Here is a 23,831-nt window from a genome sequence, read left to right on the forward strand (position 1 = left end):
AACCCAAATCTATCCCCCTTCTCTCTTCCCCAACCACAAATAAAATATATTTTTGATAATAATTCTCTGTAGGTGAAGAGCTTTTCCAGTTACAGAGGAATTCAGGCAGAGCATAGTTACTTAGTGGATTGGTGGCTATATTACACAGCATAAAACATATCAAAGAAATAATAAAGCAACCCATTTAGAAAGTCTTTGACTACATCAAAGACAGCAAAAAAAGAGGACGACATCATTACCAGACTAATGAGGTAACTTTATCACATTATATTGAAGGTTTTTTCCCCCCAATCTAAAGCTGAGTTTATAAAAGTGGAATTAGTCCCATTTTGAAAATGGTTTGTATGTTAATGTAGATGAAAATGGAATGCAGGTGTACTAACTAAATGTTTTCTATACGTGGAACATAAGGCAATTGTCTTGATATCCCCTAATTATTATTACTGCAAATTATAAAACTACTTAAGTTTTGCTTATGGAGAAAGAATCTTACCTGCAAGGACTTCCAGAAAACAACTGGTTAAACACAGTTCAATTTTATGAGGAGAAAAGTACTGAAAGATAGTACTGACCAGTTTTATATACCTATATATTTTTAAATAAAAAGGATTCATGCTGAAGCAGTTTCAACAAGTAACATGAAACAAAATTCCCAAACATTATAAATGCTTAACATGTTATTACATCCTCATTGGTCCCACAATAGAAAAAATATACAAGCAGCAAACAATCAACGGTTGTTTAAGAGCGTAATATGGTACTAGTAAAAATAATGCAGCACAGCAACAAGTTCACTGGAGTGCTCCTTTAACACACGACATACCAGATGTACAGCTGTTTATCTTGGGGGAAAAAAAACCAAAAACAAAACAAATAAAAGAGGGTAGAAAGACTTTTTGAAAGAATCTTCTCCTTGGTATTTAATAATATGCAAAGTATCGAAGGACTCTTGCATGAAATCAGGAAAAGCACTATGTCGTTTTTCATGGTATTTATAAAAGCTAAGCAGACACACGATGGGATGCTAGCAGGCAGCTTGCATGAGACATAAGGCTTTATATTCCCACTAGGAACGTACCTTCTCTGCTTTTGCTTTCCTGGCGTTATGCACAAACCTGCGTCCCAGCTTCTTGGCATACCAGATAGAGGCAAACATTGTAGTGATGAAGATTTCAGTCTGAATATGCAGCACACACACAAAAAAAAATCCAAGCCAAAAAAACGAAACCAAAAAAACTTCCCCCACAACTGAGATACAGATCTAATGCTGGTTAAGGTCTCAACTATTCTGTTGCTTTGTCAGGTTCTCTCATGCTGCCTTCTGAAAAAAAAACAAACCACCCAGTGTGGCCAGTCTGCAGGTGTATTTACATACTGCCAGCAGGAAGCCCAGGGTGAGGCATCTTTGCATCCAGCTCACATCCAGTCTGCTAAGTGCCTGTCTGCAGTTCTTTAGCACTGTCACCACAAACTACATATGTGTCAGTATGAAAGGAAGCTGCAGTAAACTACTGTAGCAGACAGCTCACCTCCTCTTCTCCTGTTCTGAAATTTAACTCTTTGGTTCTCTTTGATTTGCCAGCATGCAACAGAAGCAGCAGCAGTTCAAATATGAGATACACAGAGCTGCAGGAAAGCAAAGGGGTACAGAAGTGCCAAAAATAGAAATGTGTATTAACTGTTAAGGTGAAGGAACAGGTGGGGTTTTTTGTGTTTCAGTGCAATAAAGATATGAAAGGAAAATTGATTTTACTTTGTTCTCGTGGTTTGGGATCTATTCAGAGGTATTTTTGTTACCTAGTTTCAGTTCGCAACAGACAGGCATCATAGCTGCTCACTTCACTTGCTGATGTCATACATGCTTTGCTGAAGGATTTAAGACTCATTCAAGGGCTTCTCTTTTTCTTTGATAATGGCTTCATGAAATAGAAACCTGATAGATCTTTTTTTTTTTTCAAATTTCAAACTTCTGTCCTACCTAAGCATGCTTTTCCCCCTTCCTTTAATTGCAAGCTATTCTGCATTAGGAGTGCAGAAGTACCTTTGAACACCAATTTTTGCAGCAAAACAGCAATGTATTGTTTTTCTTTTGTCATGTACTTCAGCTTTAACCCCTGCACTTCTCTTCAGTTATAATCTCTAAACAATAAGCAGAAACACACTCTTTTGCCTCCATATATATGACTAACCAGATGTTCCACCCAGTCAGACACAGTATCAAAGCTGTAAACTTACCGGGTTTACACCTATGTATTGTATTATATAGTACTTGTATTATAGGACAAATCCTGCCCAATTCCCTCCCACCTACAACTGGAGATACCAACATGCGAGAGAACTGCTGCTGTCCTGTGCTCAGGACTGGATTTGGGGTGCACACATGCAAGAATAATTTCTGCTCTACTGTTCTGTGGTAAAGAGCAAACCAAAATTAATAGATGCACAGCAAAGGAAATACAGTCATAGCAATTTAGTATGGGGCTCTTGAGTCCAAGGAAACACTTACCCCCCTCCCCAGGATTTTCAGAGAATGGCTGAAACTATTTCCTCCAGGGTACATGAAATCAAAAGGGAAAATATTCCACTCCCACTTATAACTTGCATAGAACATCCAAGTTACTGTAGTTGGATGGCATTGCCCAAGCTTTGAGCCTTAAGGCACATACTGCTCAATTCTGTTAAGATTATAAAGAATTCAACATCTTTTAAAATGGCAAGTTGGTTAACTAAATTGAAACTCTTAGACAGTGAGAGTTCTTTGCCAAGGTAACTCCAAGGTGTGTGTTTGGTTTTTGCTTGACATCTGAAAACTTCTGACAAAATATTTGGTAACTGGTGATATTTCTGGGAAGAAAATAGTTTCCAACTATTTCCAGTTCAGATATTTAGTTAGTCCTGAGAGTCAGAAAGTTTTAAGACCACAAGATACAGTAAAATCATGTCTCATCTGGAGTATGATTGCTACCTGTCCATAACACCACTCCAACTTTCTGAACTCTAGGATGATAGTAAAATGGATTCTCCAAGATGAGAAAACCTTTATTATGCCATGCAGCAGCCTCACAACTTGTGAGATAACAGTGTCATATCATGGAGGGAAGGGAAGATTAGAGGGTAGAAAGATGGTCTGAAAAAACTAGGAAGAAAATAGAGATCTTGTTTCTAGCTGGGATATCACTGTAAGGAAAATCATGGGGGAAAAAAGTACAGAGAAGAAGAAGCAACATCATTACACGACTTAAACAACACAATAAATGTTAAAAGAACAGGAAAAAATCTTACATATTATATGCATAAACAGTAGAACACTTCTCCCACTCTGCTCCCATGTTTTTGTGAAGAGAATAAGTATGATTTGAAATCATTGCACTACAACCAAAAAAGGGTACATTCTCCCAAGCAACTATTTATATAGTCTTATGTATATTCAGAAGCTGAGAAAATTGAAGGAAATACTCATTAAACAATAAAACCTCATTTTTATGACTTTTAGCATCAACATTAGCAGCTTTACTGAACTATTTATTCAAGAAAAATAGGGAGTAATAAAAAGCCACAATTCATCCCACTTAAAGGAAAAAAATAGAATACATTGTTCATTTAAGAAATAATGACAAAGCAATAGGGAGGTAATTTTCTCCACCCACTGAAAATGTTAGATCAGAAAGAATAAATCTTGCCAAATACCTAATTCTAATTCTAATCAGAAATGCAGTTTAACTATTTGCATGCATTTGCAGATCTGTCCAAACCCCCAAGTACAGCAATGTCCAGACTATGAGCCATTTCCTTACAGCTTCATCACACAGCAGTCTGCCATACATTGCCAATAGCAGGTTTATTAGCTCTGTACTCGTACTGAGGGACTTTATGATTATGAATATTTTACTGTAACCATAACGAAGGCTGCACTTTACAGAAATGCTACAAGCAGAGCTGCTTTAGAAGAATTGAAACTCCCAGCTGCTGTCTGCTCACAGGACTATTATATACTTTAGCTTGCTCACTGAACTGCTACATTACAAGGACAGAGAGATGCATGCCACTGAGCAACAATATTATCACAGACAGGAGATACTCAGTTAAGAGTAGATTTTACAAGGAGCTTCTTTCCGCAGACGAATGGGTGGTTTTCAGTAAACCAAACCACATCTAAACTATACATTAAATGCCAAATTCTTGTGCCTCTATGAGAAGAATTGGTGTTACCACAAGTGGACACATGGGTACAAGCACACTATTGAATCCTATTATTTTTATGACATGGTTCCCCAACATCGCAAGCAACAGCAGTTGATGCTCAGTACTGAAACAGATGGTTGTTTCCAACACCTTGCCAACTGTTTGTATGCACTGAGCATCACCAGTATTTCTGACAGTTTGCCTCCTTTTTCAATTTTAATATTGCAGTTTCACTTGAGCAGCACATAGGAAGAAGCGCAGCTTAGCTTTTAGACAAGGTATTAATTTTCTCTTGTTAAGGGATAACTTCTCACAGCACACACGTGGGGAGTCAACCTCCCCCTCACACACCTGTGGTGAAGATAGATGTTAGCTGTAGATTCTGTTTGTCTCCTACCTCTGTCTGAATATATACACACAGTAGTCATAAAACGTGATGACAGGGCCATTTAAAATACAAATACGTTCAGTCATAAATAATGTCTTCCTTGTAAAAATGGGAAGATGGATGGAAATTAGTCATTCAAGGTTTGCAGAACTCTGTTTGCAGTGAAATGGACAGGAGATGGAACAAGTTAAAAATGAAATACTTAAGATATAAAACAATCACTTTGCTTCAAGGTTTATTTGTTAACACTCAGCACAGTTCTGGGTACAGGAATAGAGCTGCTGATGAGAAACTAAGGTATCTAGCTTTGTTTTTATTACTACTAGGCAACAACAGATATTGATTTGACTGACTGTACAAGCAACCATTTCCCATCCCCTGTACAATTAATTACCTTACACGGTTGCATGATGCCAAGACATACTATTTAATGACCAGAATACTAAGAAAGACAGGAACCTTAATGTCTGCTATTCCATGCAGAAGATGTAAATTTTAGGCAGTCAGACCTTACAGTAGTTCAAGTAGATGGAAGTCCCCATGTTTTTAAGGACCTGATTTTTCATTCTTTCCTCTAAATAAAGGCAAATGGACTAATGTTCCTCTTCCTAATGCAACAGGTAGTATTTTCATAGGAAACACATAGCCACTCTTACAAAAGGGGTGGTTACCCTCGTCAGCACCACCAAAAGGTGTTCAGACTTCTCTTCTGGCCAGGGTAGAACCCACTCTGTTACAGATACAATACAGGTGAAAGCTTATCATAGGATATAATCACTGAGGTGGAAAAGATTATTGAGTCCAACCATTAATCCAGCACTGCTCAATCCCTCTAAACCATGTCCATATGCACCACATCTACATGAGTCGTAACTGCCTCCAGGGATGGTGACTCAAGCACTTCCTTGGACAGTCTGTTCCAATGCTTGACAATGGTTACCATGAAGAATTTTTTTCCTAATATTCAACCAGACATCCTCTGGTGCAACTTGAGGTCCCCACCTGGCTACAACCTCCTTTCAGGTAGCTGTAGAGAGTGACAAGGTTCAGGCTAAGCAAACATAGCTCCCTCATCAGACTTGTGCTCCAGATCCTTCCCCTTCTCCATTCCCCTTCTCTGGACATGCTCCAGCACCCCAATGTCTTTCTTGTTGTTAGGGACCCAAAACAGAACACAGGATTTGAGGTGTGGCCTCATCAGTGCCAAGTATGTAAATTTCCACTTATGATATTCTCTACCAGTTATGATGTTTCATAAAAGATTTTTTTAATAATAAAAATTTTAAAATTTTACCACTTGGCCCTGAGTTTTAAAGATGAAACCTGGCTTGCTTAAAAGCTAAAGGTTTCCTTGGAACATCTAAGTCAATGGCAAGAATAGAGTGCAATGATTCTGAGAACAGTCACTTATCCTGACGAGGAAATGTTGCAGAGAAGGGAACTGGAGGGGAAAAAAAGAAGCAGAAGATGAAGAAAGATGGGATAAAAATGGACAAAAAAAAAGTGAAAATGAAGTGCTGCATATTAAGGATGACAGAGGTTCGTGCTCTTCTCTTCCAATTGAAATTTTTCTACTCCCTTAATATTTCTCGTGCCAAATCTTTTCTCTTTAGAAATTATGCTTTCAGAAACCCAGATGCGACATTACAAGTTTGCCGCAGGTCTAATTTCCCCTTAAAACAGAAGATACTGCATGCATACATACATCCCCTCCGTCACCTTTCCTGATGTATGGTAGAACCGTCTTGTAGCAGAATGCATGAAGAATTTCATACCCAACGTCACAGGACTTCAATGCAGTAAAGAAATTAAATGCAAGCATTTTCTCCTGTGGTTTCCCTAAAGTGTGAGGCCCCAAACATTGTGTGCCTGCACTCTGCCATGCAATTATCACTGCTATTTTTCTACTCTTCTGTTATTTGATAGGGTAGATGGCACTCAGTCTGCTATCTGTGGTGCAACAGGTCAAGAGATGAGAGGATGAGGTAGTGTGCTACACAACTGCATGAAATAGAGCTTTAACTATGAAAGGACAGGAAATGGAAATGAAATAAGTGCTATGCTAAACACTGAGACTCAGCACATCTCTGCACACAGGGATATATTCTAGCACTTTACAGTATAATGGCACAACAGACAATGTTTTAAATTTAGGCAGTTCTTTTTCCTCTTTTATTTGTTAAGTCTTGGAATGGAGAAAAACCTAATTACAGCACTTAATTTTGATTTTAAAAATTGATTTTCCACTTTAGTTTCTGCTGGTACATAGGAAACTCCAGCGAGTCACAGCAGTAATATAACAACAATTAGCAGCCTTAAAAAAATAAATAAAAGTTTGAAAAATGCCACTTTATTCCCTATTTGTCCCTAGTTCAGCACAAATTGCTTCCTACCTCACCTTTCTGATAGAAATTTTTAAATTTCTTCCTGCTATGTTAAGATATCTCAATCAAAACTGTGTATAAAATCCTCAGATGTGCCATTATGCTGCTCAGACTCATATCAAATCACAGCATAGTGTATGTAGCACAGTTATGCATTTGCATGGCAAGTACTCCCACGGGAAATAATATAAACTACAAAATTTATCCTTGGGGACGGGCAAAAAAGAAGAAACTACAGACTGCAAGCAGTGCTTATGTGTCATCAGTACATTTTGCAAGGGACTTGCCAAATATAATCCTGAACAAAACTGAATTCAGTGTGGAAACACTTAGAGCTCTGTGTATATTCCTCCCATCCTGTAGTATTTAAGCAAATTTTTTTTCTTTGTACTAATAAATAACTTTGTGTGATGGTGGACTCATCTTTATTTCAGAAAGGGGTAAAGTTAAAGCTACAAAGTGACTTGGTAACATACACACAGGAGAAATCAATGAATCTGCACACTGACTGGGAGCCCAAAATCTCCATCTCAGCATGTGACCACTACGTTTGCCATGGCCAAAGCCAAGCAGAGGTGGCATGCACTCTCTATAACTCAGTCCAATGCCAGTCACAGCACTTCTGTCCAGATCCAGGGAGAAACAGAACTGGTAACATCCATTTACCAACCCACAAGGACCACTGAGATATATACTTTCCATATGATCTTTTTTTTAGGAACAGCAAGTGAGGTAGCCTTTAAGGAGCTGTTCATCTCATTGCTAATCACAAAAGAACCACCCAAAACAGTTGCAAGCACAAGCCTGGGAATATACATCATCCTATCTTAAACATTATTTTATTCCTTGCTGATGACAAGATGTCTTTTCTTTCAAAGACATCCTTAAATCTCACTTTTGCTTTATCAGCCCCAAGAGCAAAATTAAAAAGTCAGTTTAAGCAGAATCACTGCAAGTTATAGGCAATGTATCAGTGAATCACATGGACTCCTTTAACCCAGCATCATTTAACAGTTTGAGGCGAGTGTACCTAGCCTTTGTCTTTGTCCAGGCTTTCCAGAAAACTCTCATGTACATGAAGCTGGGTTGCACTGAATTATGAAACATTAAAGAACCACAAGTGATGAGGTCTAACAGGATAGCTATCAACTAACCTCATGCCACCATCTCCTTACAGGCAGACGCACGTATACCTGTGTAGGTTGAGCCCACTCAGTGGCACATTTCTGAACGGCAGCAGAGTCCACTTGCACGCCATGCACACTGTTCTTAGACAGCTCAGAGGCTGGACTGCCTTTTCTCCCTCTCCCAAGCCTTTACCAAAGCAGCAGGTCCTCACTCTTGGCTGGGACTGTCTCCAGCCATATTCTACAGTTGGCTGGATTATACCCGAGATGAGCAGTCCCTCCCCTCCAGAGGTTCCTGCTTGTCTTTTTAATGCTTGTAAGAGAACAACTCACATGTGCAAAACCAATGCAACAGATAATGGCTTCTGCCAGTTTTCATTTCAGTTCTTGCTCTTTATTCCTGCCCTCAGCTTTTCTAGGCTGTGATCCTTACAGCTCATGGGAAGAGATCCTATAGCTCAACAGTTCAATATCACTTGGGAAGTTAAATCATGTCAGAGGCAAATTGTTAAGGACAACATTGCTGAACACTTTAGATGCTGAACACAGGTTTAACAAAGTAATGCATTCCTGATAAAAAGAAAAAGAGAAGAAACATGAAGGAAAAGGATGTACTTAATTCATCCAAATATAAGATGTTCTACTACTAAGTATGTGATAGGAAGACAGAAGTCTTTATCCAGGATTGCCTGCAATTCTTGCTTTCTATGGACAGAGACAAGGAAGACGTCTCCTTGCTTTTCAAACTGACTCACCACATTTCTGTTGCTCAAGCAAAGCAAAGGGAGGACAGCAGACCTTAATTCTACTAAAATTCTTCTGCATGAGATTAATTACTCTTTGCAAGCCAGCTGCTAACTCTTGAACAGAAAAGAGTAACGCTCTACTGCGCTGGGACAGTCTAAAGATAAGAGTATTAACAAATGTGAAGTAATGTGATAGAAAACATAATAGAAAGCAGAACATCTACCCCTCCACTGGTTGATATAGAATCATACACAATTCTGCTGAAAGGTCTGTTAGAGTCCAAACCAAACCTGATTACACAAGTGCTTCATTGTAATGTGACATATGAAAAGGTCCATTTCAGCAGTAACAGTCATAAAGGGTGGTGTTATACCCATTTTGACCAAAAGAGAAAGGAACTGTAAAGGAATATGAGGTCAAGGACAAGAAGTTATTCTTCTTACACCAGTGAGAAGATCTTCAGAAGTAGAAAAAAATATCTAGCAAATATTAAAATCTAAAATACGGATTTATCTAACCTATTTCAGTTAATTAATCAATTATATGTTAACAAAGGATAAGAGAAAATTTGTCACACGATGTTTTCCTAATCAATACCACTCGAGTGCAAGCCCAGTTCATTTTACTCCCATCCCTTAGGAGAAACATGAGAAACACAGTTGTGGAGGGAAATTTTTTGTTGCAGAGGATTTGGGCGCTTCAAAAACCAAGGGAAGAATTGAGGCTGCATACAGCTAGTGAGATATACTTTGACAACAGATGGACTAGAGTTGATAAAAAAAAACGCACAAAATTTATGATAGTTTTTTAGGACAACAATAAAAAATAGCATCTTTCCAAACACTTTGAAGTTTTAAAATTTAATCTAAATGTTTCAAGAAAACAGAAACTTTTTGAGTTCTCTAACCAGTAGAAAATTGAGAAAATGTTCCTTGAAATTGTCAAAATATTTATCTTTCTTTTTCATCAAAAATTAGAACATTTCATCCTTCTGCAGGGCTGTCAATACTGCTGTCTAAATTACATTTATATTTCTTTTCCCTTGGGATCCCAGTCAACAGATATTTTTAAATTTTCTATTCTGCACAACTCAGTGAAAATACTTGCCCATGATTCATGGATCCAGCACCCTCAAAGATTCTCCCACACCTTTCTGCAAGTTGAATTTTGCCTAGCCAGGTATATTGGTTGTCTTCTCAACTGTCATAGAGACAACATGAAGATGCTAGAATGAACTCATGAACTTATAGAAAAGATCATTAGGAGAGAAAGCGCCACAAAAGCAAGCAATTCACTGCTTTGCATTTCTCAAGCATGCTGGGAATCACCATATTTCATGCCTAGATCTCCCAGAAGCATAATCAAAGCTGAATGAAGTACTGTTTCTCCACAGCTAAATGCAGAAAAGATTTAATATACCCAGATTTGCACAACATGTCTCTGCCCTCCACAGGGTGATGCCCCAGAAAAAGTATCTCCAAGGACTCCAGTTATTTTTCTATGGCTCTGGGGGAGTCAGCTCTACACTGAACTGAACTGAAAGCTCTAAAATGCTTCCTGCCTCCAGCCAGAGAATTAAATAATGAGCAATGTGCCAAAATCCCATTCCCAGCATTGGAGAAGAGCTCTGATCTTAAGAGAAACAATCTGTTCTCTCCGTGCTCCCCCTCTTCGCCGTTCAAAGTCTTGAAAGGTTCAGTGAAGGTGAAAGTCATCAAAGGGCCTGGACTTCTAAGTAGTCCCTTATCCTAGCAGGCTCAGGCTCCCAGATACTGCTGGTTGTCACAACCTACCAGTCTTATTATTAAAGACGGCTGTTGGTCTAGGTGATTGCGAGCACCAGCTCTGATCCAGATTAGATCCTTAATACACCAAACCCTACATGCAGTGGATAATAAGGTAAGTGCTCCCAGTTGCCTGCCTACCTGGCACTAAGCTGCCTAGCACTTCCATACTCATTATACTCATTTAAGACCTTAATAGTGCCAAAACTGTTATTTTGTTAAAATACCCTCTGACATGCCTATTTCCTGCTTTCAGGCCTATCCTTTCAAGAACATAATAGGCATTTATGCCTTTGTAGTTCCTTAAAAATAACAGATTAAGTACTATTCACTTATTGAGTACTCTGCCTACAGTAATGCTGTAGAAGACAACAAAAAGATGGTAGACTGCAAATGTATTATGCAAATGTCTTGGTAATTCGATGTGATTTAAAGATGAGATAAGCAGACAGCCTAATCTTTCAGTCTCAGATGGTCTCAGTCTGAAGAGGACTGAAGGAATATACCACTTGATTATTTCATCTGTTGTAACAGTAAACGACGATTAAAGGTCAGGACAGAACATCATAACACAAATGTGTGATATGAATGCATAACCTTGGTATTCTTCAAGGCAACATCTCCACAGCAATACGTGAGTATTCCCACCTATGGGATTTTCATCAGGAGAAGTGTGTGGAAGAGCATGCTAATCCTTTGGCTTTGGTTGCATGCTTAATGCACATCTCAAGCAATATATCATGGATAAATGTTACACATTAAATCTCACAATTGTTTGCAAGTGACAAAGAGACACAGAATACCAGACAGTACTTCAGAAGTGACGATTTCAGCTGTTTCTAGGACAGGGCACATTGCCTAGGATTTAGCCTCTACAGCTGTACATTTCGGAATGTGCAATGTGCCTTGCTGAACAAGATCTGTATTTTTAGTTACAAAAGCACTGAATATGGCAGTGGCAAGGCAAACTACATTACAAATGTAAATTCAAGAGGTTGGAGAAAAAAAAAAGAAATTGATTTCAAGCAATGTTTGAAATATATGCAAACGAAGTTACTTAAGTGAAACTGGCCCAAAATTTGAAAGCTTGAGAGAAACATTATTACAAATTACTCACAAAGTTCTGGCCTTCAGAAAGCAAGGTAATTTCCCCCAATGCTTTTCTATGCATAGTGTGAGGGAGGCTGTTAAAACTGATATAATATAATCTGAGTTACATTTAAACATCTGGCCTGTCTGCTTTATGTGCATTGATAGGCTCTAGTCAGAGCAATCAATAGAGTCTTAAAATGCTATTGAATATAATTTTTAATAACTGTTTTGCTTATGTGTCCTTCTTGGGCAGGCTTTAAAATCAGAATTTTAAGTAAAATATGACTCAAACCCACTATGATATTATATAACATTGTTTTAGATGAAGTATATTCCTAATGCAGGTTTAGTTACTGTAAAATTTGTAATTGATTGCCCCACAATTTTCCCAGTAATCATTTAAAGAAATAGACATATTCATACACAGGATGGATAAAGTTATACTTCTGGTGGTGTCTAGGATGTTTCACGTCAAATAAAAAACCCCTGCAGTTCCTGAGAGTTAAATTCTCTTCTTCAACTGATTTAAATGGGAGGTTTGCCTAATGAATGACATCTTTTCTCTCTCATTGTGGTAGAGCCTCTGTTCTTCTGATTAAATGTATTTCAGAGTTTTAGAAACTATACAAGAATTTATAAAAGATTGAATATTCACTTTGAAGAGGGAGCCTGACTATTTCCATGTTCCACACAGTACTAGATACAAAACCTAAAGGTTTCCTAAATGGTTTAGGCATTTAAAATATATCTAGCTGTTGTCATCATCAGAAAATAACCAGCAAATAATTTTTCAGTTGGAAAGAAAGGTCGAAATATAGACTGCAAAAGTCGTGCACATTTGATTCATCCAACCTAATTTCTTTAAAAAGCATCAAGCCTAAAATATTTCAGAAAGCCACAACAAGTAATAGCTTTCACTTAATTAGGCTTCTCAATACACATGAAAGTACTTTAGAAGTGTACTACAGGGCAATGGAAATAAATATCGACAACCATAAAACCTCTAAATTAATTTATAAATAAATACTGATTCTGGAATTAACTCTGATGTAATTTATCCTAAAGGGGATAAACTATGAAGGAACCAGCAATTTTCCTTTGCTCAGCTGTGAGCATAGACCACGGTATTAAACAATCTGAATGATGCCATTTTTCCTATAAGCACTCACATATTTTTTTACAATTAAATAATTTTCCACATCTGTGTTATCATATACATTATTATTATTTTTTAAAATACAAACTTTAATCCTCATATATGATAAAACATTTCTGGAGAGATAGCAGAGATTCTAGATCACATTTTTAATGTGAACTGAAGCATTATATCTAAAACATTTGAAAAGCAAAAATTCAGTAATGTGCACAACTCTAATTAGACTGGAACTGAGCAGAGCTGCTCAGCAGGCTTGCTTAACAGCTGGTCCAAATCTCTTAGGGAGGAGCATATTTTTACAAAACATTTTATGAGGCCACACACTGAAAGCTATACTAGTTTATTATAGAGGCAGACAGGTTGATTAATAAATATCAATTTTGCTTTAGGAATCAGAAATGTAAGTGGTTTGCTTGTCCAAGGAGACTATTCAATTTATTACTTTATGCTTGTTTATATAGCCTCACACATAACTAGCCCAGAACTTCTATCAACTTCTCAAATGCTTATATTTGGCAAAAATCAGAAGCAAATAGACCCATCCTCAGACAAAAAAAAAAAATCAAAGAAAACGACAATAAAATAGTTGAACCAACATGTAACAGCAATCTGTCTCCAAGACAAATTTATACAGTCTGGCAAGATAACCAGGGCAATAGGAGTAGAAAGAGAGAGGCCAAAAACTGGGGTGTGTCAGATATGCAGTTGTGAGTCACTTTATTTTCTAAGTTACTGCACAAGATAGATGTCATGACCTCTCACACAGCACTGTTGAAAAAAGTGTCAGCATTACAAGGTGTCAGTCTGGACAATAATTTGAAACATTTTTTAAAGGCTCAAAAATATTTGAATTTTCCAAGAAGTTCTCCTTTCTGGAGGCTGCTGGTTCTATATTCTGGACACAATAGCACTGCTTTGTAGTCTTCAAGAATATGTGTAAGCTGGATCTTCTAATTTTAATTTTGTTTTTTTAAGGAAATCTACATTTGAAATTCACTCAAAAAGGCTTAATAATGAAAAACAAAGCATTTTCTGTATACCCACAATGTGAAAAAAACCCATAAAATTAGAGTCATAGAATGGTTTGGATTGGAAGGGACCTTAAAGATCATCTAGTTCCAACTCCCCTGCCATGGGCCAGGTTGCTCAAAGCCCCATTTAACCTGGCCTCAAAACAGTCTCAAGCTACTATGACTCTCTTTTCTTCTCCACCTGTTCAATTAATATCATAGATTGTTACTATTTTCTACTATGTTTAATACACAAACATTAAATATATAATACCCAAGGTGACAGCTCCTGGCATTGCTATAACAGGGACAATTGTCCCCAGTCACTGAACTCCGTTCAGACCATCTCTTAAGTGTGCATCCACCTTCCTTTTCCTCTTCCTTAGTCCTCCATCATTAGGGTCATAGGCAGCATATTAGCGCTATGAAACACAATATGGAGCATTCTACAAAGACAGGTTGACGTGTATTACTTCTCTTTCAAACTCATCCATGTAAAACAAACTCGTTACAAATGTGTAGACCAGGTGCTCTTTTCTGTTGCCTATCTGAAATTGTCAGTGTCCCTACTCACTTCCTATTCTTTCTTATGTATTTATTTATTTTTCATTTAATTTGTGATGTCTTTCTGCTTGATACAAACTGGACACAGTGGCATTCCTTTCAAACTGGTCTCATAAATCATAGAAGCACAGGACGACAGCAGGGGGTGGAAGTGACCTCTGGAGATCACCTAGTCCAACCTACCTGCTAAGGCAGACTCTTAGAGCAGGGAGCACAGGATCATAGCCAGGAGGGTTCTGAGTATCTCCAGGGAAGGAGACTCCATATCTTCTTTGGGCAGCCTGCTGCAGTGCTTTGTCACCCTCAAAGTAAAAAAAGCTTTTCCTCATGGTCAGATGGAATTTCCTGCACTTCAGTTTGTGGCTGTTGTCCCTTGCCCTATTGCTGGATGTCACTGAAAATAGTCTGGCCCCATCCTCTTGACACCTGCCCTTGAGATATTGATGAGATCCACTGTTGGTCATCTCCAGGCTAAACAAGCCCAGCTCCTTCAGCTTTTCCTCACAAAGGAGATACTCCAATACTGTCATCATCTCTGTGGCCCTCCACTACATCCTCTCCAGTAGGTCCTTGTCTCGTACTGAGGAACCCAGAACTGAACACAGCACTCCAGATGTGGTCTTATCAGAGCTGTGTAAAGGGGCGCCTCCTGTGACCTGTAAACAGGTCGCCTCCTGTGACCTGTTGCCAGTGCTCTTCCAAATGCACACCAGATACCATTGGCCTCCTTGGCCCCCAGAGCACACTGTTGGCTCATAAACAGTTTGTTGTTCCTTAGATCCTTCTCTGCAGAGCTGCTTTCTAGCAGCTAACCTTTACTGCTGCATGGGGTTATTCCTCCCCAAGTGCATCTCTGCATTTGTATTTGTTGAACTTCATTAGGTTCCTCTCCACCCAACACACCTCATTACTTCATCACCTTTATTATCCAACTCACTCAAGCACAGATCCCTCGCAACAGCTGAAGAAGGTTATCTGGCATTTATTCTCCAAACTCTTTTGCCTGTAATTCCACCATGTAAGACTTAAGCAATAATATTTTGTGAAGTAGAAAGTAGGTAACTTTTTGAAATGCAACAAAACATCTACCAACTAAGTTGTTAAAGAAAAAAAAAGGTCAATATCATATTTATAATTCATTAAAGATCTGTCACTTTTCAAGCACTCTTTAAACATCTCATTCTACCTCAGAGGTTTTCAGTTCATGAGAGAATGTGTTATGTCTGTGACGCAGGAACCAAAGAGAGTCTGGCTTCAAAAATTCTTCATCCTGACACATAGAATTAATCCAAAAAGAACAGATGAGGGGACATTCCTTTGCTTTAATAGTACACTTTTATTTTTGACTGCATAGGGTGCATTTTCATACTCTCCTCTCCAAAGGAAATACTGGGAATATGTGGGAACCCCCCCTCCCCAAATCCCCACCCCTTATTTCCTCGCCAGAAATTAGTTAAAAATTTAAATAAGTTTACACTTGCTAAACAAATATTAGTTTTTAAAAATGTTTTGATTATGAAGATTCTTCCAATAATATTGTCTTGTCAACTGCTGAATCACACACACAAAGACACAGATACAGCACTGTGCAGGAAAATAAACCAGTATTACAGCACTTTGGCACTATTTCCAAACCAAGCAATGCCAGTTTAGTGTGTTATACAGGCCTTGCTATTGCATATTTCCTGATCATTGCCTTCTGTAAAAATCATAATTATTTGGGAAGGTTAGTACCTCCCACAGTGCTGTTCAAGCACTATAGTAGAGCTGACAGTCATGGATGACACTGGGAAAAGTGCCATGACAAGAGAGCTACTACTTGTTTTCTGTTGTTTTCTGTTTTGTTTTTGAAAGAAGCCAGAAGAGCTCTTATTTGGCCCATATTAGTCTGTTCCTGGGTATTTTTACAGTTATTCAAACCATGTCAGTATTGTATAGTACAGATGGAGATCTTAAGCTATAGCTGCAAAATAATTTTCAGAAATGTTTGCAAAGCAATTAGCTGTCATAAATTGCACAATTTACCCCTAGACCAAGATTCTTTCAGGTGCTGTTTCTCCCTGAATAATCAAATTCTGTTTTGCTTCAAAGCCAGTAATGCCTGCCAGATGCTGCACCCTGTAGTACATCCATCCTAATTGCCAGACTGGGACCTGATGTGGACTGCATTGTCCCTGAAAATGCATCAGCACTTATAAGCTTCACTCCAGGCCCCATCTCCTGCCAATGCAGAATTTCTGGGATTTCTGAGAGCTCACATAATCTCAGACTAACCATCACAAAACCAGCAATACAACACGACTACTTTTTTCCACTATCATGGGACTTGTGATACCAAGCTTGGATTGAGATACCTCACTTTCAGATGTCTAAGAGCCAGGCAAATCACACCTTGACACAGCATTTGTAAACTTCCTACACTACTGAACAGAAAATGTTCACTTGCAATTTTTTCAGGAGTTGACAGGAATATGTAATTATATCCCTTCTGTACAATTAATTATGATAGTTAAGAGTAACACTCAGAAGAACATTTGATTTAATAAGATTGGTGACATTCAAAGATATCTTAGTCTCAATATATGTTTTTGACTCCTGCTTCCACTGGCTTTATAAAAGAATGAGTTGAAAATATTTAGGCTTGTGTTTCACAGACATGGATGCTCAGTTGACTTAAGAGAGGCATCAGATCATCCCAGTGTACTTTAAATATATGTAAATATATTTTTAAAAATCAAAGTATACATTCATGCTCCAGGGCCATGCACTACCAACAGTTTTTTGGAATTCTGCTGGACTTTCCAATAACTAATGAGGAAAAAAACTTTCCTTATGCAGGACCATCAATATAAGCCTCCCTTATTGTAAATCAAATCATGCCTCCAGTTTTATTTTCTTCACCAGTGTGTCTGGCTGCAAGTGTAATCACGTATTTGAAGATGCTACTTGACAATACCCAGGATAGTCTCATTTAAAGTTTGTCCTTGGTCACAATATTTAGGAATTAAAGTTCTACAGGAACTTGGTGGTTCAAACATTCACCATTCTTTCTGTCCCTACAGTTTGAGGAGATTCAAAAGGGTGACACCCTATTATGTGTTTTCCACTAGGGATGGATAACCCCCATAAAGATTAATGTGCTGCCAGACTACCCTATCATCCCCAAATGCATTGCTTTAAAATTTCATAAGACTTTTTTTCTTTCCCCACTAAGCTGAATAGAAGCCCACAGAGCTTTCTCTTGCAAGCTTCAAGGAAGGCATTATAAAACATGTCAATACCAAACATATTTCCAATATTAGCATTCATTTCACACATGAACTCTGAATCAGTTAGTGCAGAATCAAGACTTCAGACTAGATTTTTCTGCCATGATATTATACATTATCTCAAAGGATATATTCAGGATATCTTAGTGAAGGTTATTAGCATTGATTTATTCATTTTTCAAAAAAAAGTATCTAAAAAGGCAATGAAATAGTTAAGTTGGATGCTGCACTTTATTAACTCATACCCGGATTTTAGTATTAAGATGAAACCTTGATCTGAAATATGCAAAAGACAGGAATTTATTATGCATTAATGCTAGAAGTTATTATAATTACAGAAATCAGAGAGATATTTGACAGGAAAAAAAAAAGTGTCAGTCTAATACCAATTCTGTGAAGAGAATTGAAAGCAAGCCTCCAAACCCAAATGTTTTTCTGTTACAGTAATCTCAATAAAAAAAGTTTCTGAGTCTTTAATTTATATCTTAAAAACCTGGAGCTAGACAGGATATAGAAAATGGAGAAAATTTAGTGAACAAATCTTTTAGTCAGCCTAGATAAAAACTGAAATTATTTCCTCATTTACCTCCTTGCTTTAGAGATCAAAATCATGTTTCTGGCTTGCTGATACAATTATTTGCTTGTACGCTTGCCAGGCAGTGTGGTACATATCCATCTTCACTACATGCTACATGCCAGCAATTGCTCTGCTTGGGGTAGGCAGTTGGAAAGCAATCTGTTAAAAGTCCACAGCATGATTCAAACCCATTCTCCTCTCCTCCTAACACCTTTCTCATTGAGAGCTGTCTTAAAGAGAGATCTCTCTCCTTCAGCACATCTCCTTACTTTAGCCTGGCCAATAGATCTTGAGGTGTACACACAAGTTTTTAAATTATGCTTTCTTCATTTAGAAGGGTTTTTTACAGGTTTGCAGAATAGCACAAAAATGAAAAACTACTTGGTTCTACCTCAGCTAACTATATATTTTGTTATAATTTGGATGACCATTACCCAGCTATTTCTCTAGGCAAGCTGAAGAGCCTGGGTATTTCACCAATCTGCTAAGATAACTCTCATTTAAATCCTCATGTATAGCAGAAAATATTTAATATTGCAATCCATCGTATGCCTCCCCTGCTGGTGTTTCTACATAAGGAGTTTTTTGATTGTTTTTTTGTTTGTTTGTTTTTGAGATCTACATTTGTTGCCCAGAGAAGTTGCGAATATCCCATCCCTGGAAGTTCAGGGCCATATTGGATGGGGCTCTGAGCAACTACGGGAAGGTGTCCCTGCCCATCCGTGGCAGGGTGGCTGGAACTAGATGATATTTAAGGTCCCTTCCAACCAAAACCATTATATGATTCTATGATTTTAAGTTGCATTAAAATAATGCATGCACTCTGTAGATATGATTTCAAAAATGTCTGCCTTGTGAGTTACCCAAACTCCTAAACTAGGCACTCCAACAATATGTGATCCCTATTGCTAGGACAGACAAGTTCCCAACAATGTCTGGTAACGTGACTCCTTCAGCACTCATCCATCATGCTTGAAGTCCTCCTGTCCTATGAAAGCATCTCTAACTTGTTGCAAACACTTTACTTTGGAACAAAAAGATCTGTTTTTTATGCACAATAGTGATTATTAGTGATGGGACAGAATTGCTAAGGCACTGAAAGAGAAACTGAGTTGATCTGCTGACTCAGCTGTGAAATTGTGCAATTCCCTTCCCCACTCCATGCCTTTGTTTCATCAAATCATAAGACAGTGGTAATGCTGATCCCTACTGAGCCTTTCCAATATGCAGATTCAAACTGCTTTATAGTCCAATAGAATTAAAGAAAGGTAAGACCCTATAGCATTAATTACATCTAAAGGACATAATGCATAAATGCATAGTAATTTCTTAAATTTCCAAGAATATATAAAAAATTATTTGTAAACCTCCTCCCTTGTTTCCCTTCAGCTTCTCCTATTTTAGGATAAAGAAATCAAGAAAGAAACCCATTTGTTCACCATGACAGTTTCCCTCTAACCTACTCCCAATAGATTAATTTTAAATTAGTAGTTGAAATTAAGAAATGTAGAGCACAGATGAAGCTTGTATGAGTTTTACACTTGTGATTCCAGAATGAAGACTTTAAAACCAAATAAAGGAATTTCAGAATGGCCTCAAAGTGCAGAACAGCTCTGTCGATAACACAGCAACAGAACAGATATCTCACCAACACCAACAGCAAAGCTTAGCAAAGCTACGTTTCAGTGCAGCTACTGGGGGTACTTCTGCAAAATCTGCAAAAGATTTCTGTGTAGGGATTGCAAAACCCTTTATAAACAATAAATAACATGAAAATAATGAGTTTCTCAAATTGCAAATACATGTTGAATATAAAACTAACACTGAAAAGCCAGGAAGTACTTTCCAGAGAAAGGGGTAGCAGAACTTTCATTTTCACTGAACTTCATTAACTAGGTTTTAATGATCAGAAGTTCCTCTCACCCAGGTAGAACATATAAAAAGGTTTTCACATGAAAAAAATAATTAAGAGGATTACTTAGCACATGTGAAAGAACTATCTTCTAGTCACAAGCTTCTTTTTTATCTTACTACACTTTAATTCCTATACTTTATGCTATATTTTTTTTCTCCCAGAGCTACACTTTTATGTCTTAAACTAGATGCAGAATTTGGAGGTTTCTAGGATCATGCTTTAGGCCTACTCTGTAATTTAACATAATTTTTTATAACTGCTGGAATTATTAAAAAGATTTCAAGGGATAATTTTTAGAATAAAATATAACTCAAAAATTTCTTGCTGATGGAGGGCCCAAAGGAATTCAGATTTGTCTTTATATTCAACTGTCAAGTGATGGTCGTTTATCTATACAATATATCACATTTTATATCAACTTTCCTTTCTCTGATTAGTATAATTTTTATCTCTGAAATCCACTAGTATTCAGCACAATTCTGATATAATTGCAGAATAACTGTTGAGTATCTTTCTGTAGATTTGCTAACATGTAAGATATGCACCAAAACCCAAAATCTGATGGAGCAACTTAAACAGAGAATGAAAGGGTTGAATTCTTCTTTTACCACACTAAACGGCCAACACTGTTTTTCTCTGTGTTTCTGGAACATTGCAGGAACGTTTATGTTTCTCTTATGCTATTTATTTCTCTTTTATTTAGTTTGTTTATCTAATTCTTTTAAAAATAAGCACCTTTTTTCCTCTCATCTTCATCGTTTCATTTTTGTCTACAAAGACAGTCAGCACTACATAATGAGGAAAAAGAGGTGCTAAGTCTTTAAGGAGGATGAAAGTAAGAAACCACAAAATGTTGCTTACCCTTGTGTGTGGTGGAATATATTTAGTGTCTGAGCAGGTAGTCTGTCCTTGGTGAGACCCAGACCAAAGCAATGGAAGATAAGTAGAAAAAAACCCTTTTCATTAGGACAAGTGAAGATAGAAAGCAGTAAGGTATTATTTTTTTCTCTTGTGCAAGGGGGAGAACAAAAGTCAAGAGTTCTGTGAAGTTAGCATCTCCATGTTAATGGTTCGATATTTTTTGGCATCACATCAGAATACCTGGAGCACAAAGACTTTTCTGAGAAAGGCTGACAAACAATTTATCACAAAATCATAGAATTATTTAGGTTGGAAGGGACCTTAAAGATCATGCAGTTCCAGCACTGCTGCCATGAGCAGGGACACCTTCCTCTAGATCAGGTTACTCAAAGCTCCATCCAACCTGACCTTGAACACTTCCAGGGGTAGGGTATCTGAAACTTTTCTGGGCAACCTGTTCCAGTGCCTCACCAACCTCACAATAAATAATTTATTTCTTATAGCTAATCTAAACCTACTTTCAGTTTAAAGTCATTGCCCTTTGTCCTATCACTCCATGCCCCTGTAAAAGGTCCTTCTCTAGCTTTCTTGTAGGCTCCCTTCCGGTACTGAAAGGCCCCAATAAGGTCATCCTGGAGTCTTTTCTTCTCTGGGCTGAAAAATCCCAATTTATCTTAGCCTTTGAAAAATGAGACTTCCTTCAAGAGCACTGTGGGAAAAGTGCATCCCGAACTAATGGACATCAGGGTACTGGAGGTAAAGACAGCACAGTTACAAGCAAATCAGTAGCAGAACAATCAGTATGGTCAAAAGAAGGTGAATAGGCCCTGCTGTTCACCAAAGTATTACAGAAAACATCCAAACTGGAGCTGCAGGAACAGAATGCAGAACCTTGGCTCTACTCTGCAGTCACAAACTGGACAGTGGGTAGTTTCAACATTCAACAAACCAATGTCCTTTAGGAGTATATTTCAGAATTAAAGTCCTAGCACGATAATCAAAATTAATATTAACAAGTACTGCTTTTTAAATTATGTGTAGGACCAGTACTAGCATAAATTCTGTCCAGTATCAAATACAAGAAAAATAGCCTAGAGAATATGATAAATCAGATTATCCTTTGAGTAAGATAAAGTTTAGCCTGGGCTTTGCTGTGCAACAAAACCACAAAGCTTCACTAGTCCTAATGTATCAGCACCAATAGTAAATTGGAATAGGCAAACATTTCCCCAACAACATATTAGATTTATGCTTCATTTTTAATAAAATACAATGAAGAGAAAGGAGCCAACCCTGAGAATTCTCAAGTGGGTATTCAATCACTGGTCCTTTCAATCTCAAAAAAATTTGAAATTCAACAAGAATTTTTAATTGAACCCCCTGGATTTTAGCTTATGATTTAATCTACCAAGTTGCTAAGGCAACCAACGATTATAGCTGCTGGGCAAAATTCACAGAATTGTTAATCAATCTTAATCTGGATACACTGCATCAGTAGTTCTTTCACAGAGTAAACAGACAAAGTTAAGAAAAAAATTTGAGTTTAATTCTTAAATTACAACATACAATGACACTAGAAATGTAAATATGCTTTTCATAACAAACATCTATATTAGAAATACCATCTTTTAAACCAAGTGTTCCAACAGAGGGAAATCTTTTGCTGAGGTTTGTATATCACCCAGTAGTGTGTGTCTCAGAGACATCTAATCGATGAGCTTTTTAATGTGCTCGACTCTCCCTCTGCTCTGAAAGGGGGAGAATGGATTTACCCTAATCAAAGGTTACAGTCACTATTATGATTGTGTTGGAGAATAACCTTTGTATGGTGCTACTTTCAAATCTGTGTATTATTTGCCTGGCCCACTGTATAAAGTATAATGACCAGCCAAGGTATGGTCAAGAATTTTTGCAGCATTGTTCTTTATTCTGTTTTCATCAAGAGCATTAACCAATCACTTAAGATCTCCATGTCTGTTCCAGACTTCTATTTCCTACTTTTCTATCCTCCAGTAGATTGATGCCATTAGACTTAGCTACTACGCAGTGGTGTTGTGAGATCAACTAACTAGAAATCTATTTTTAAAACATTCTTAAAATCAAGTGTTGTGGTTAGCTAATATATAGCATATTAATTTTAATGGCCAGCAGCAGTTAGCCCGAAAATTTATTTTCTGTTATATGGTCCCATTAAGTGTCCATAAATTTATGCATCCAGATTTAGCTAACTTAGCATTTATGAGCATACTTTCATTCTGGTTTAGTCTAATTCACTTTTAAAGTGAGCAACTAAGCCTTCTGAACATTGGAATTTCTTGGAAAAGATGTAGTTAGAGTATATTAAGGCGATATTTTGCACAGTAAGTCAATGCAGTTATTCAATATACTTATTTATTATTACTTAAACTGACATTCCTAATTTGGTGACTGCTCTTCACACTGTTTGCCTCATAAAATCTAGAGTATCTCTTGTTCACTTTGCTTACCTCAACAAATTTAATCTAGAATGCCAATCTACAAAAATAAAATAGGGACTAGTGCCTATGAAAAATTACCACAGAAAAGCATCATAGGTGAAGGACCAGCCTAAGTTTCACATAAATGCATGTGAAAGACCTTTTGGACTCCACTAGTTGAACAAGAATGTTGCAAGTATACAAATGAAGATGAATTTTCTTTGGCAGCTGATACAGAGAGCAAACTATATGGTCTTTCACCACATTCCGGAATTTATGAAATTTTTTTATGGCAAATAATCCTATCACAGGATTATTT

General features: G+C 37.5%; 1 protein-coding gene across 18 annotated transcripts in view; it reads right to left on the reverse strand.

Annotated features, from left to right (window-relative positions):
• DLG2 (discs large MAGUK scaffold protein 2) overlaps positions 1-23,831 on the reverse strand; it is an 847,901-nt gene that overhangs the window by 496,724 nt on the left and 327,346 nt on the right. Inside the window, exon 1 of one of the 18 annotated variants that reach the window (XM_032678112.1) lies at positions 1,079-1,486. The exons of 16 other annotated variants lie outside the window; for them this stretch is intronic. In XM_032678112.1, coding sequence (XP_032534003.1) covers positions 1,079-1,156 — 78 coding nt within the window. In that variant the 5' untranslated portion in view covers positions 1,157-1,486. Of the gene's footprint in view, positions 1-1,078; positions 1,487-23,831 lie in introns of those variants that run through there. One more of the 18 variants, XM_032678115.1, reaches the window with a different exon arrangement.

Source organism: Chiroxiphia lanceolata, chromosome 2, assembly GCF_009829145.1.
Source record: "Chiroxiphia lanceolata isolate bChiLan1 chromosome 2, bChiLan1.pri, whole genome shotgun sequence".
NCBI classification, from domain to species: domain Eukaryota; kingdom Metazoa; phylum Chordata; class Aves; order Passeriformes; family Pipridae; genus Chiroxiphia; species Chiroxiphia lanceolata.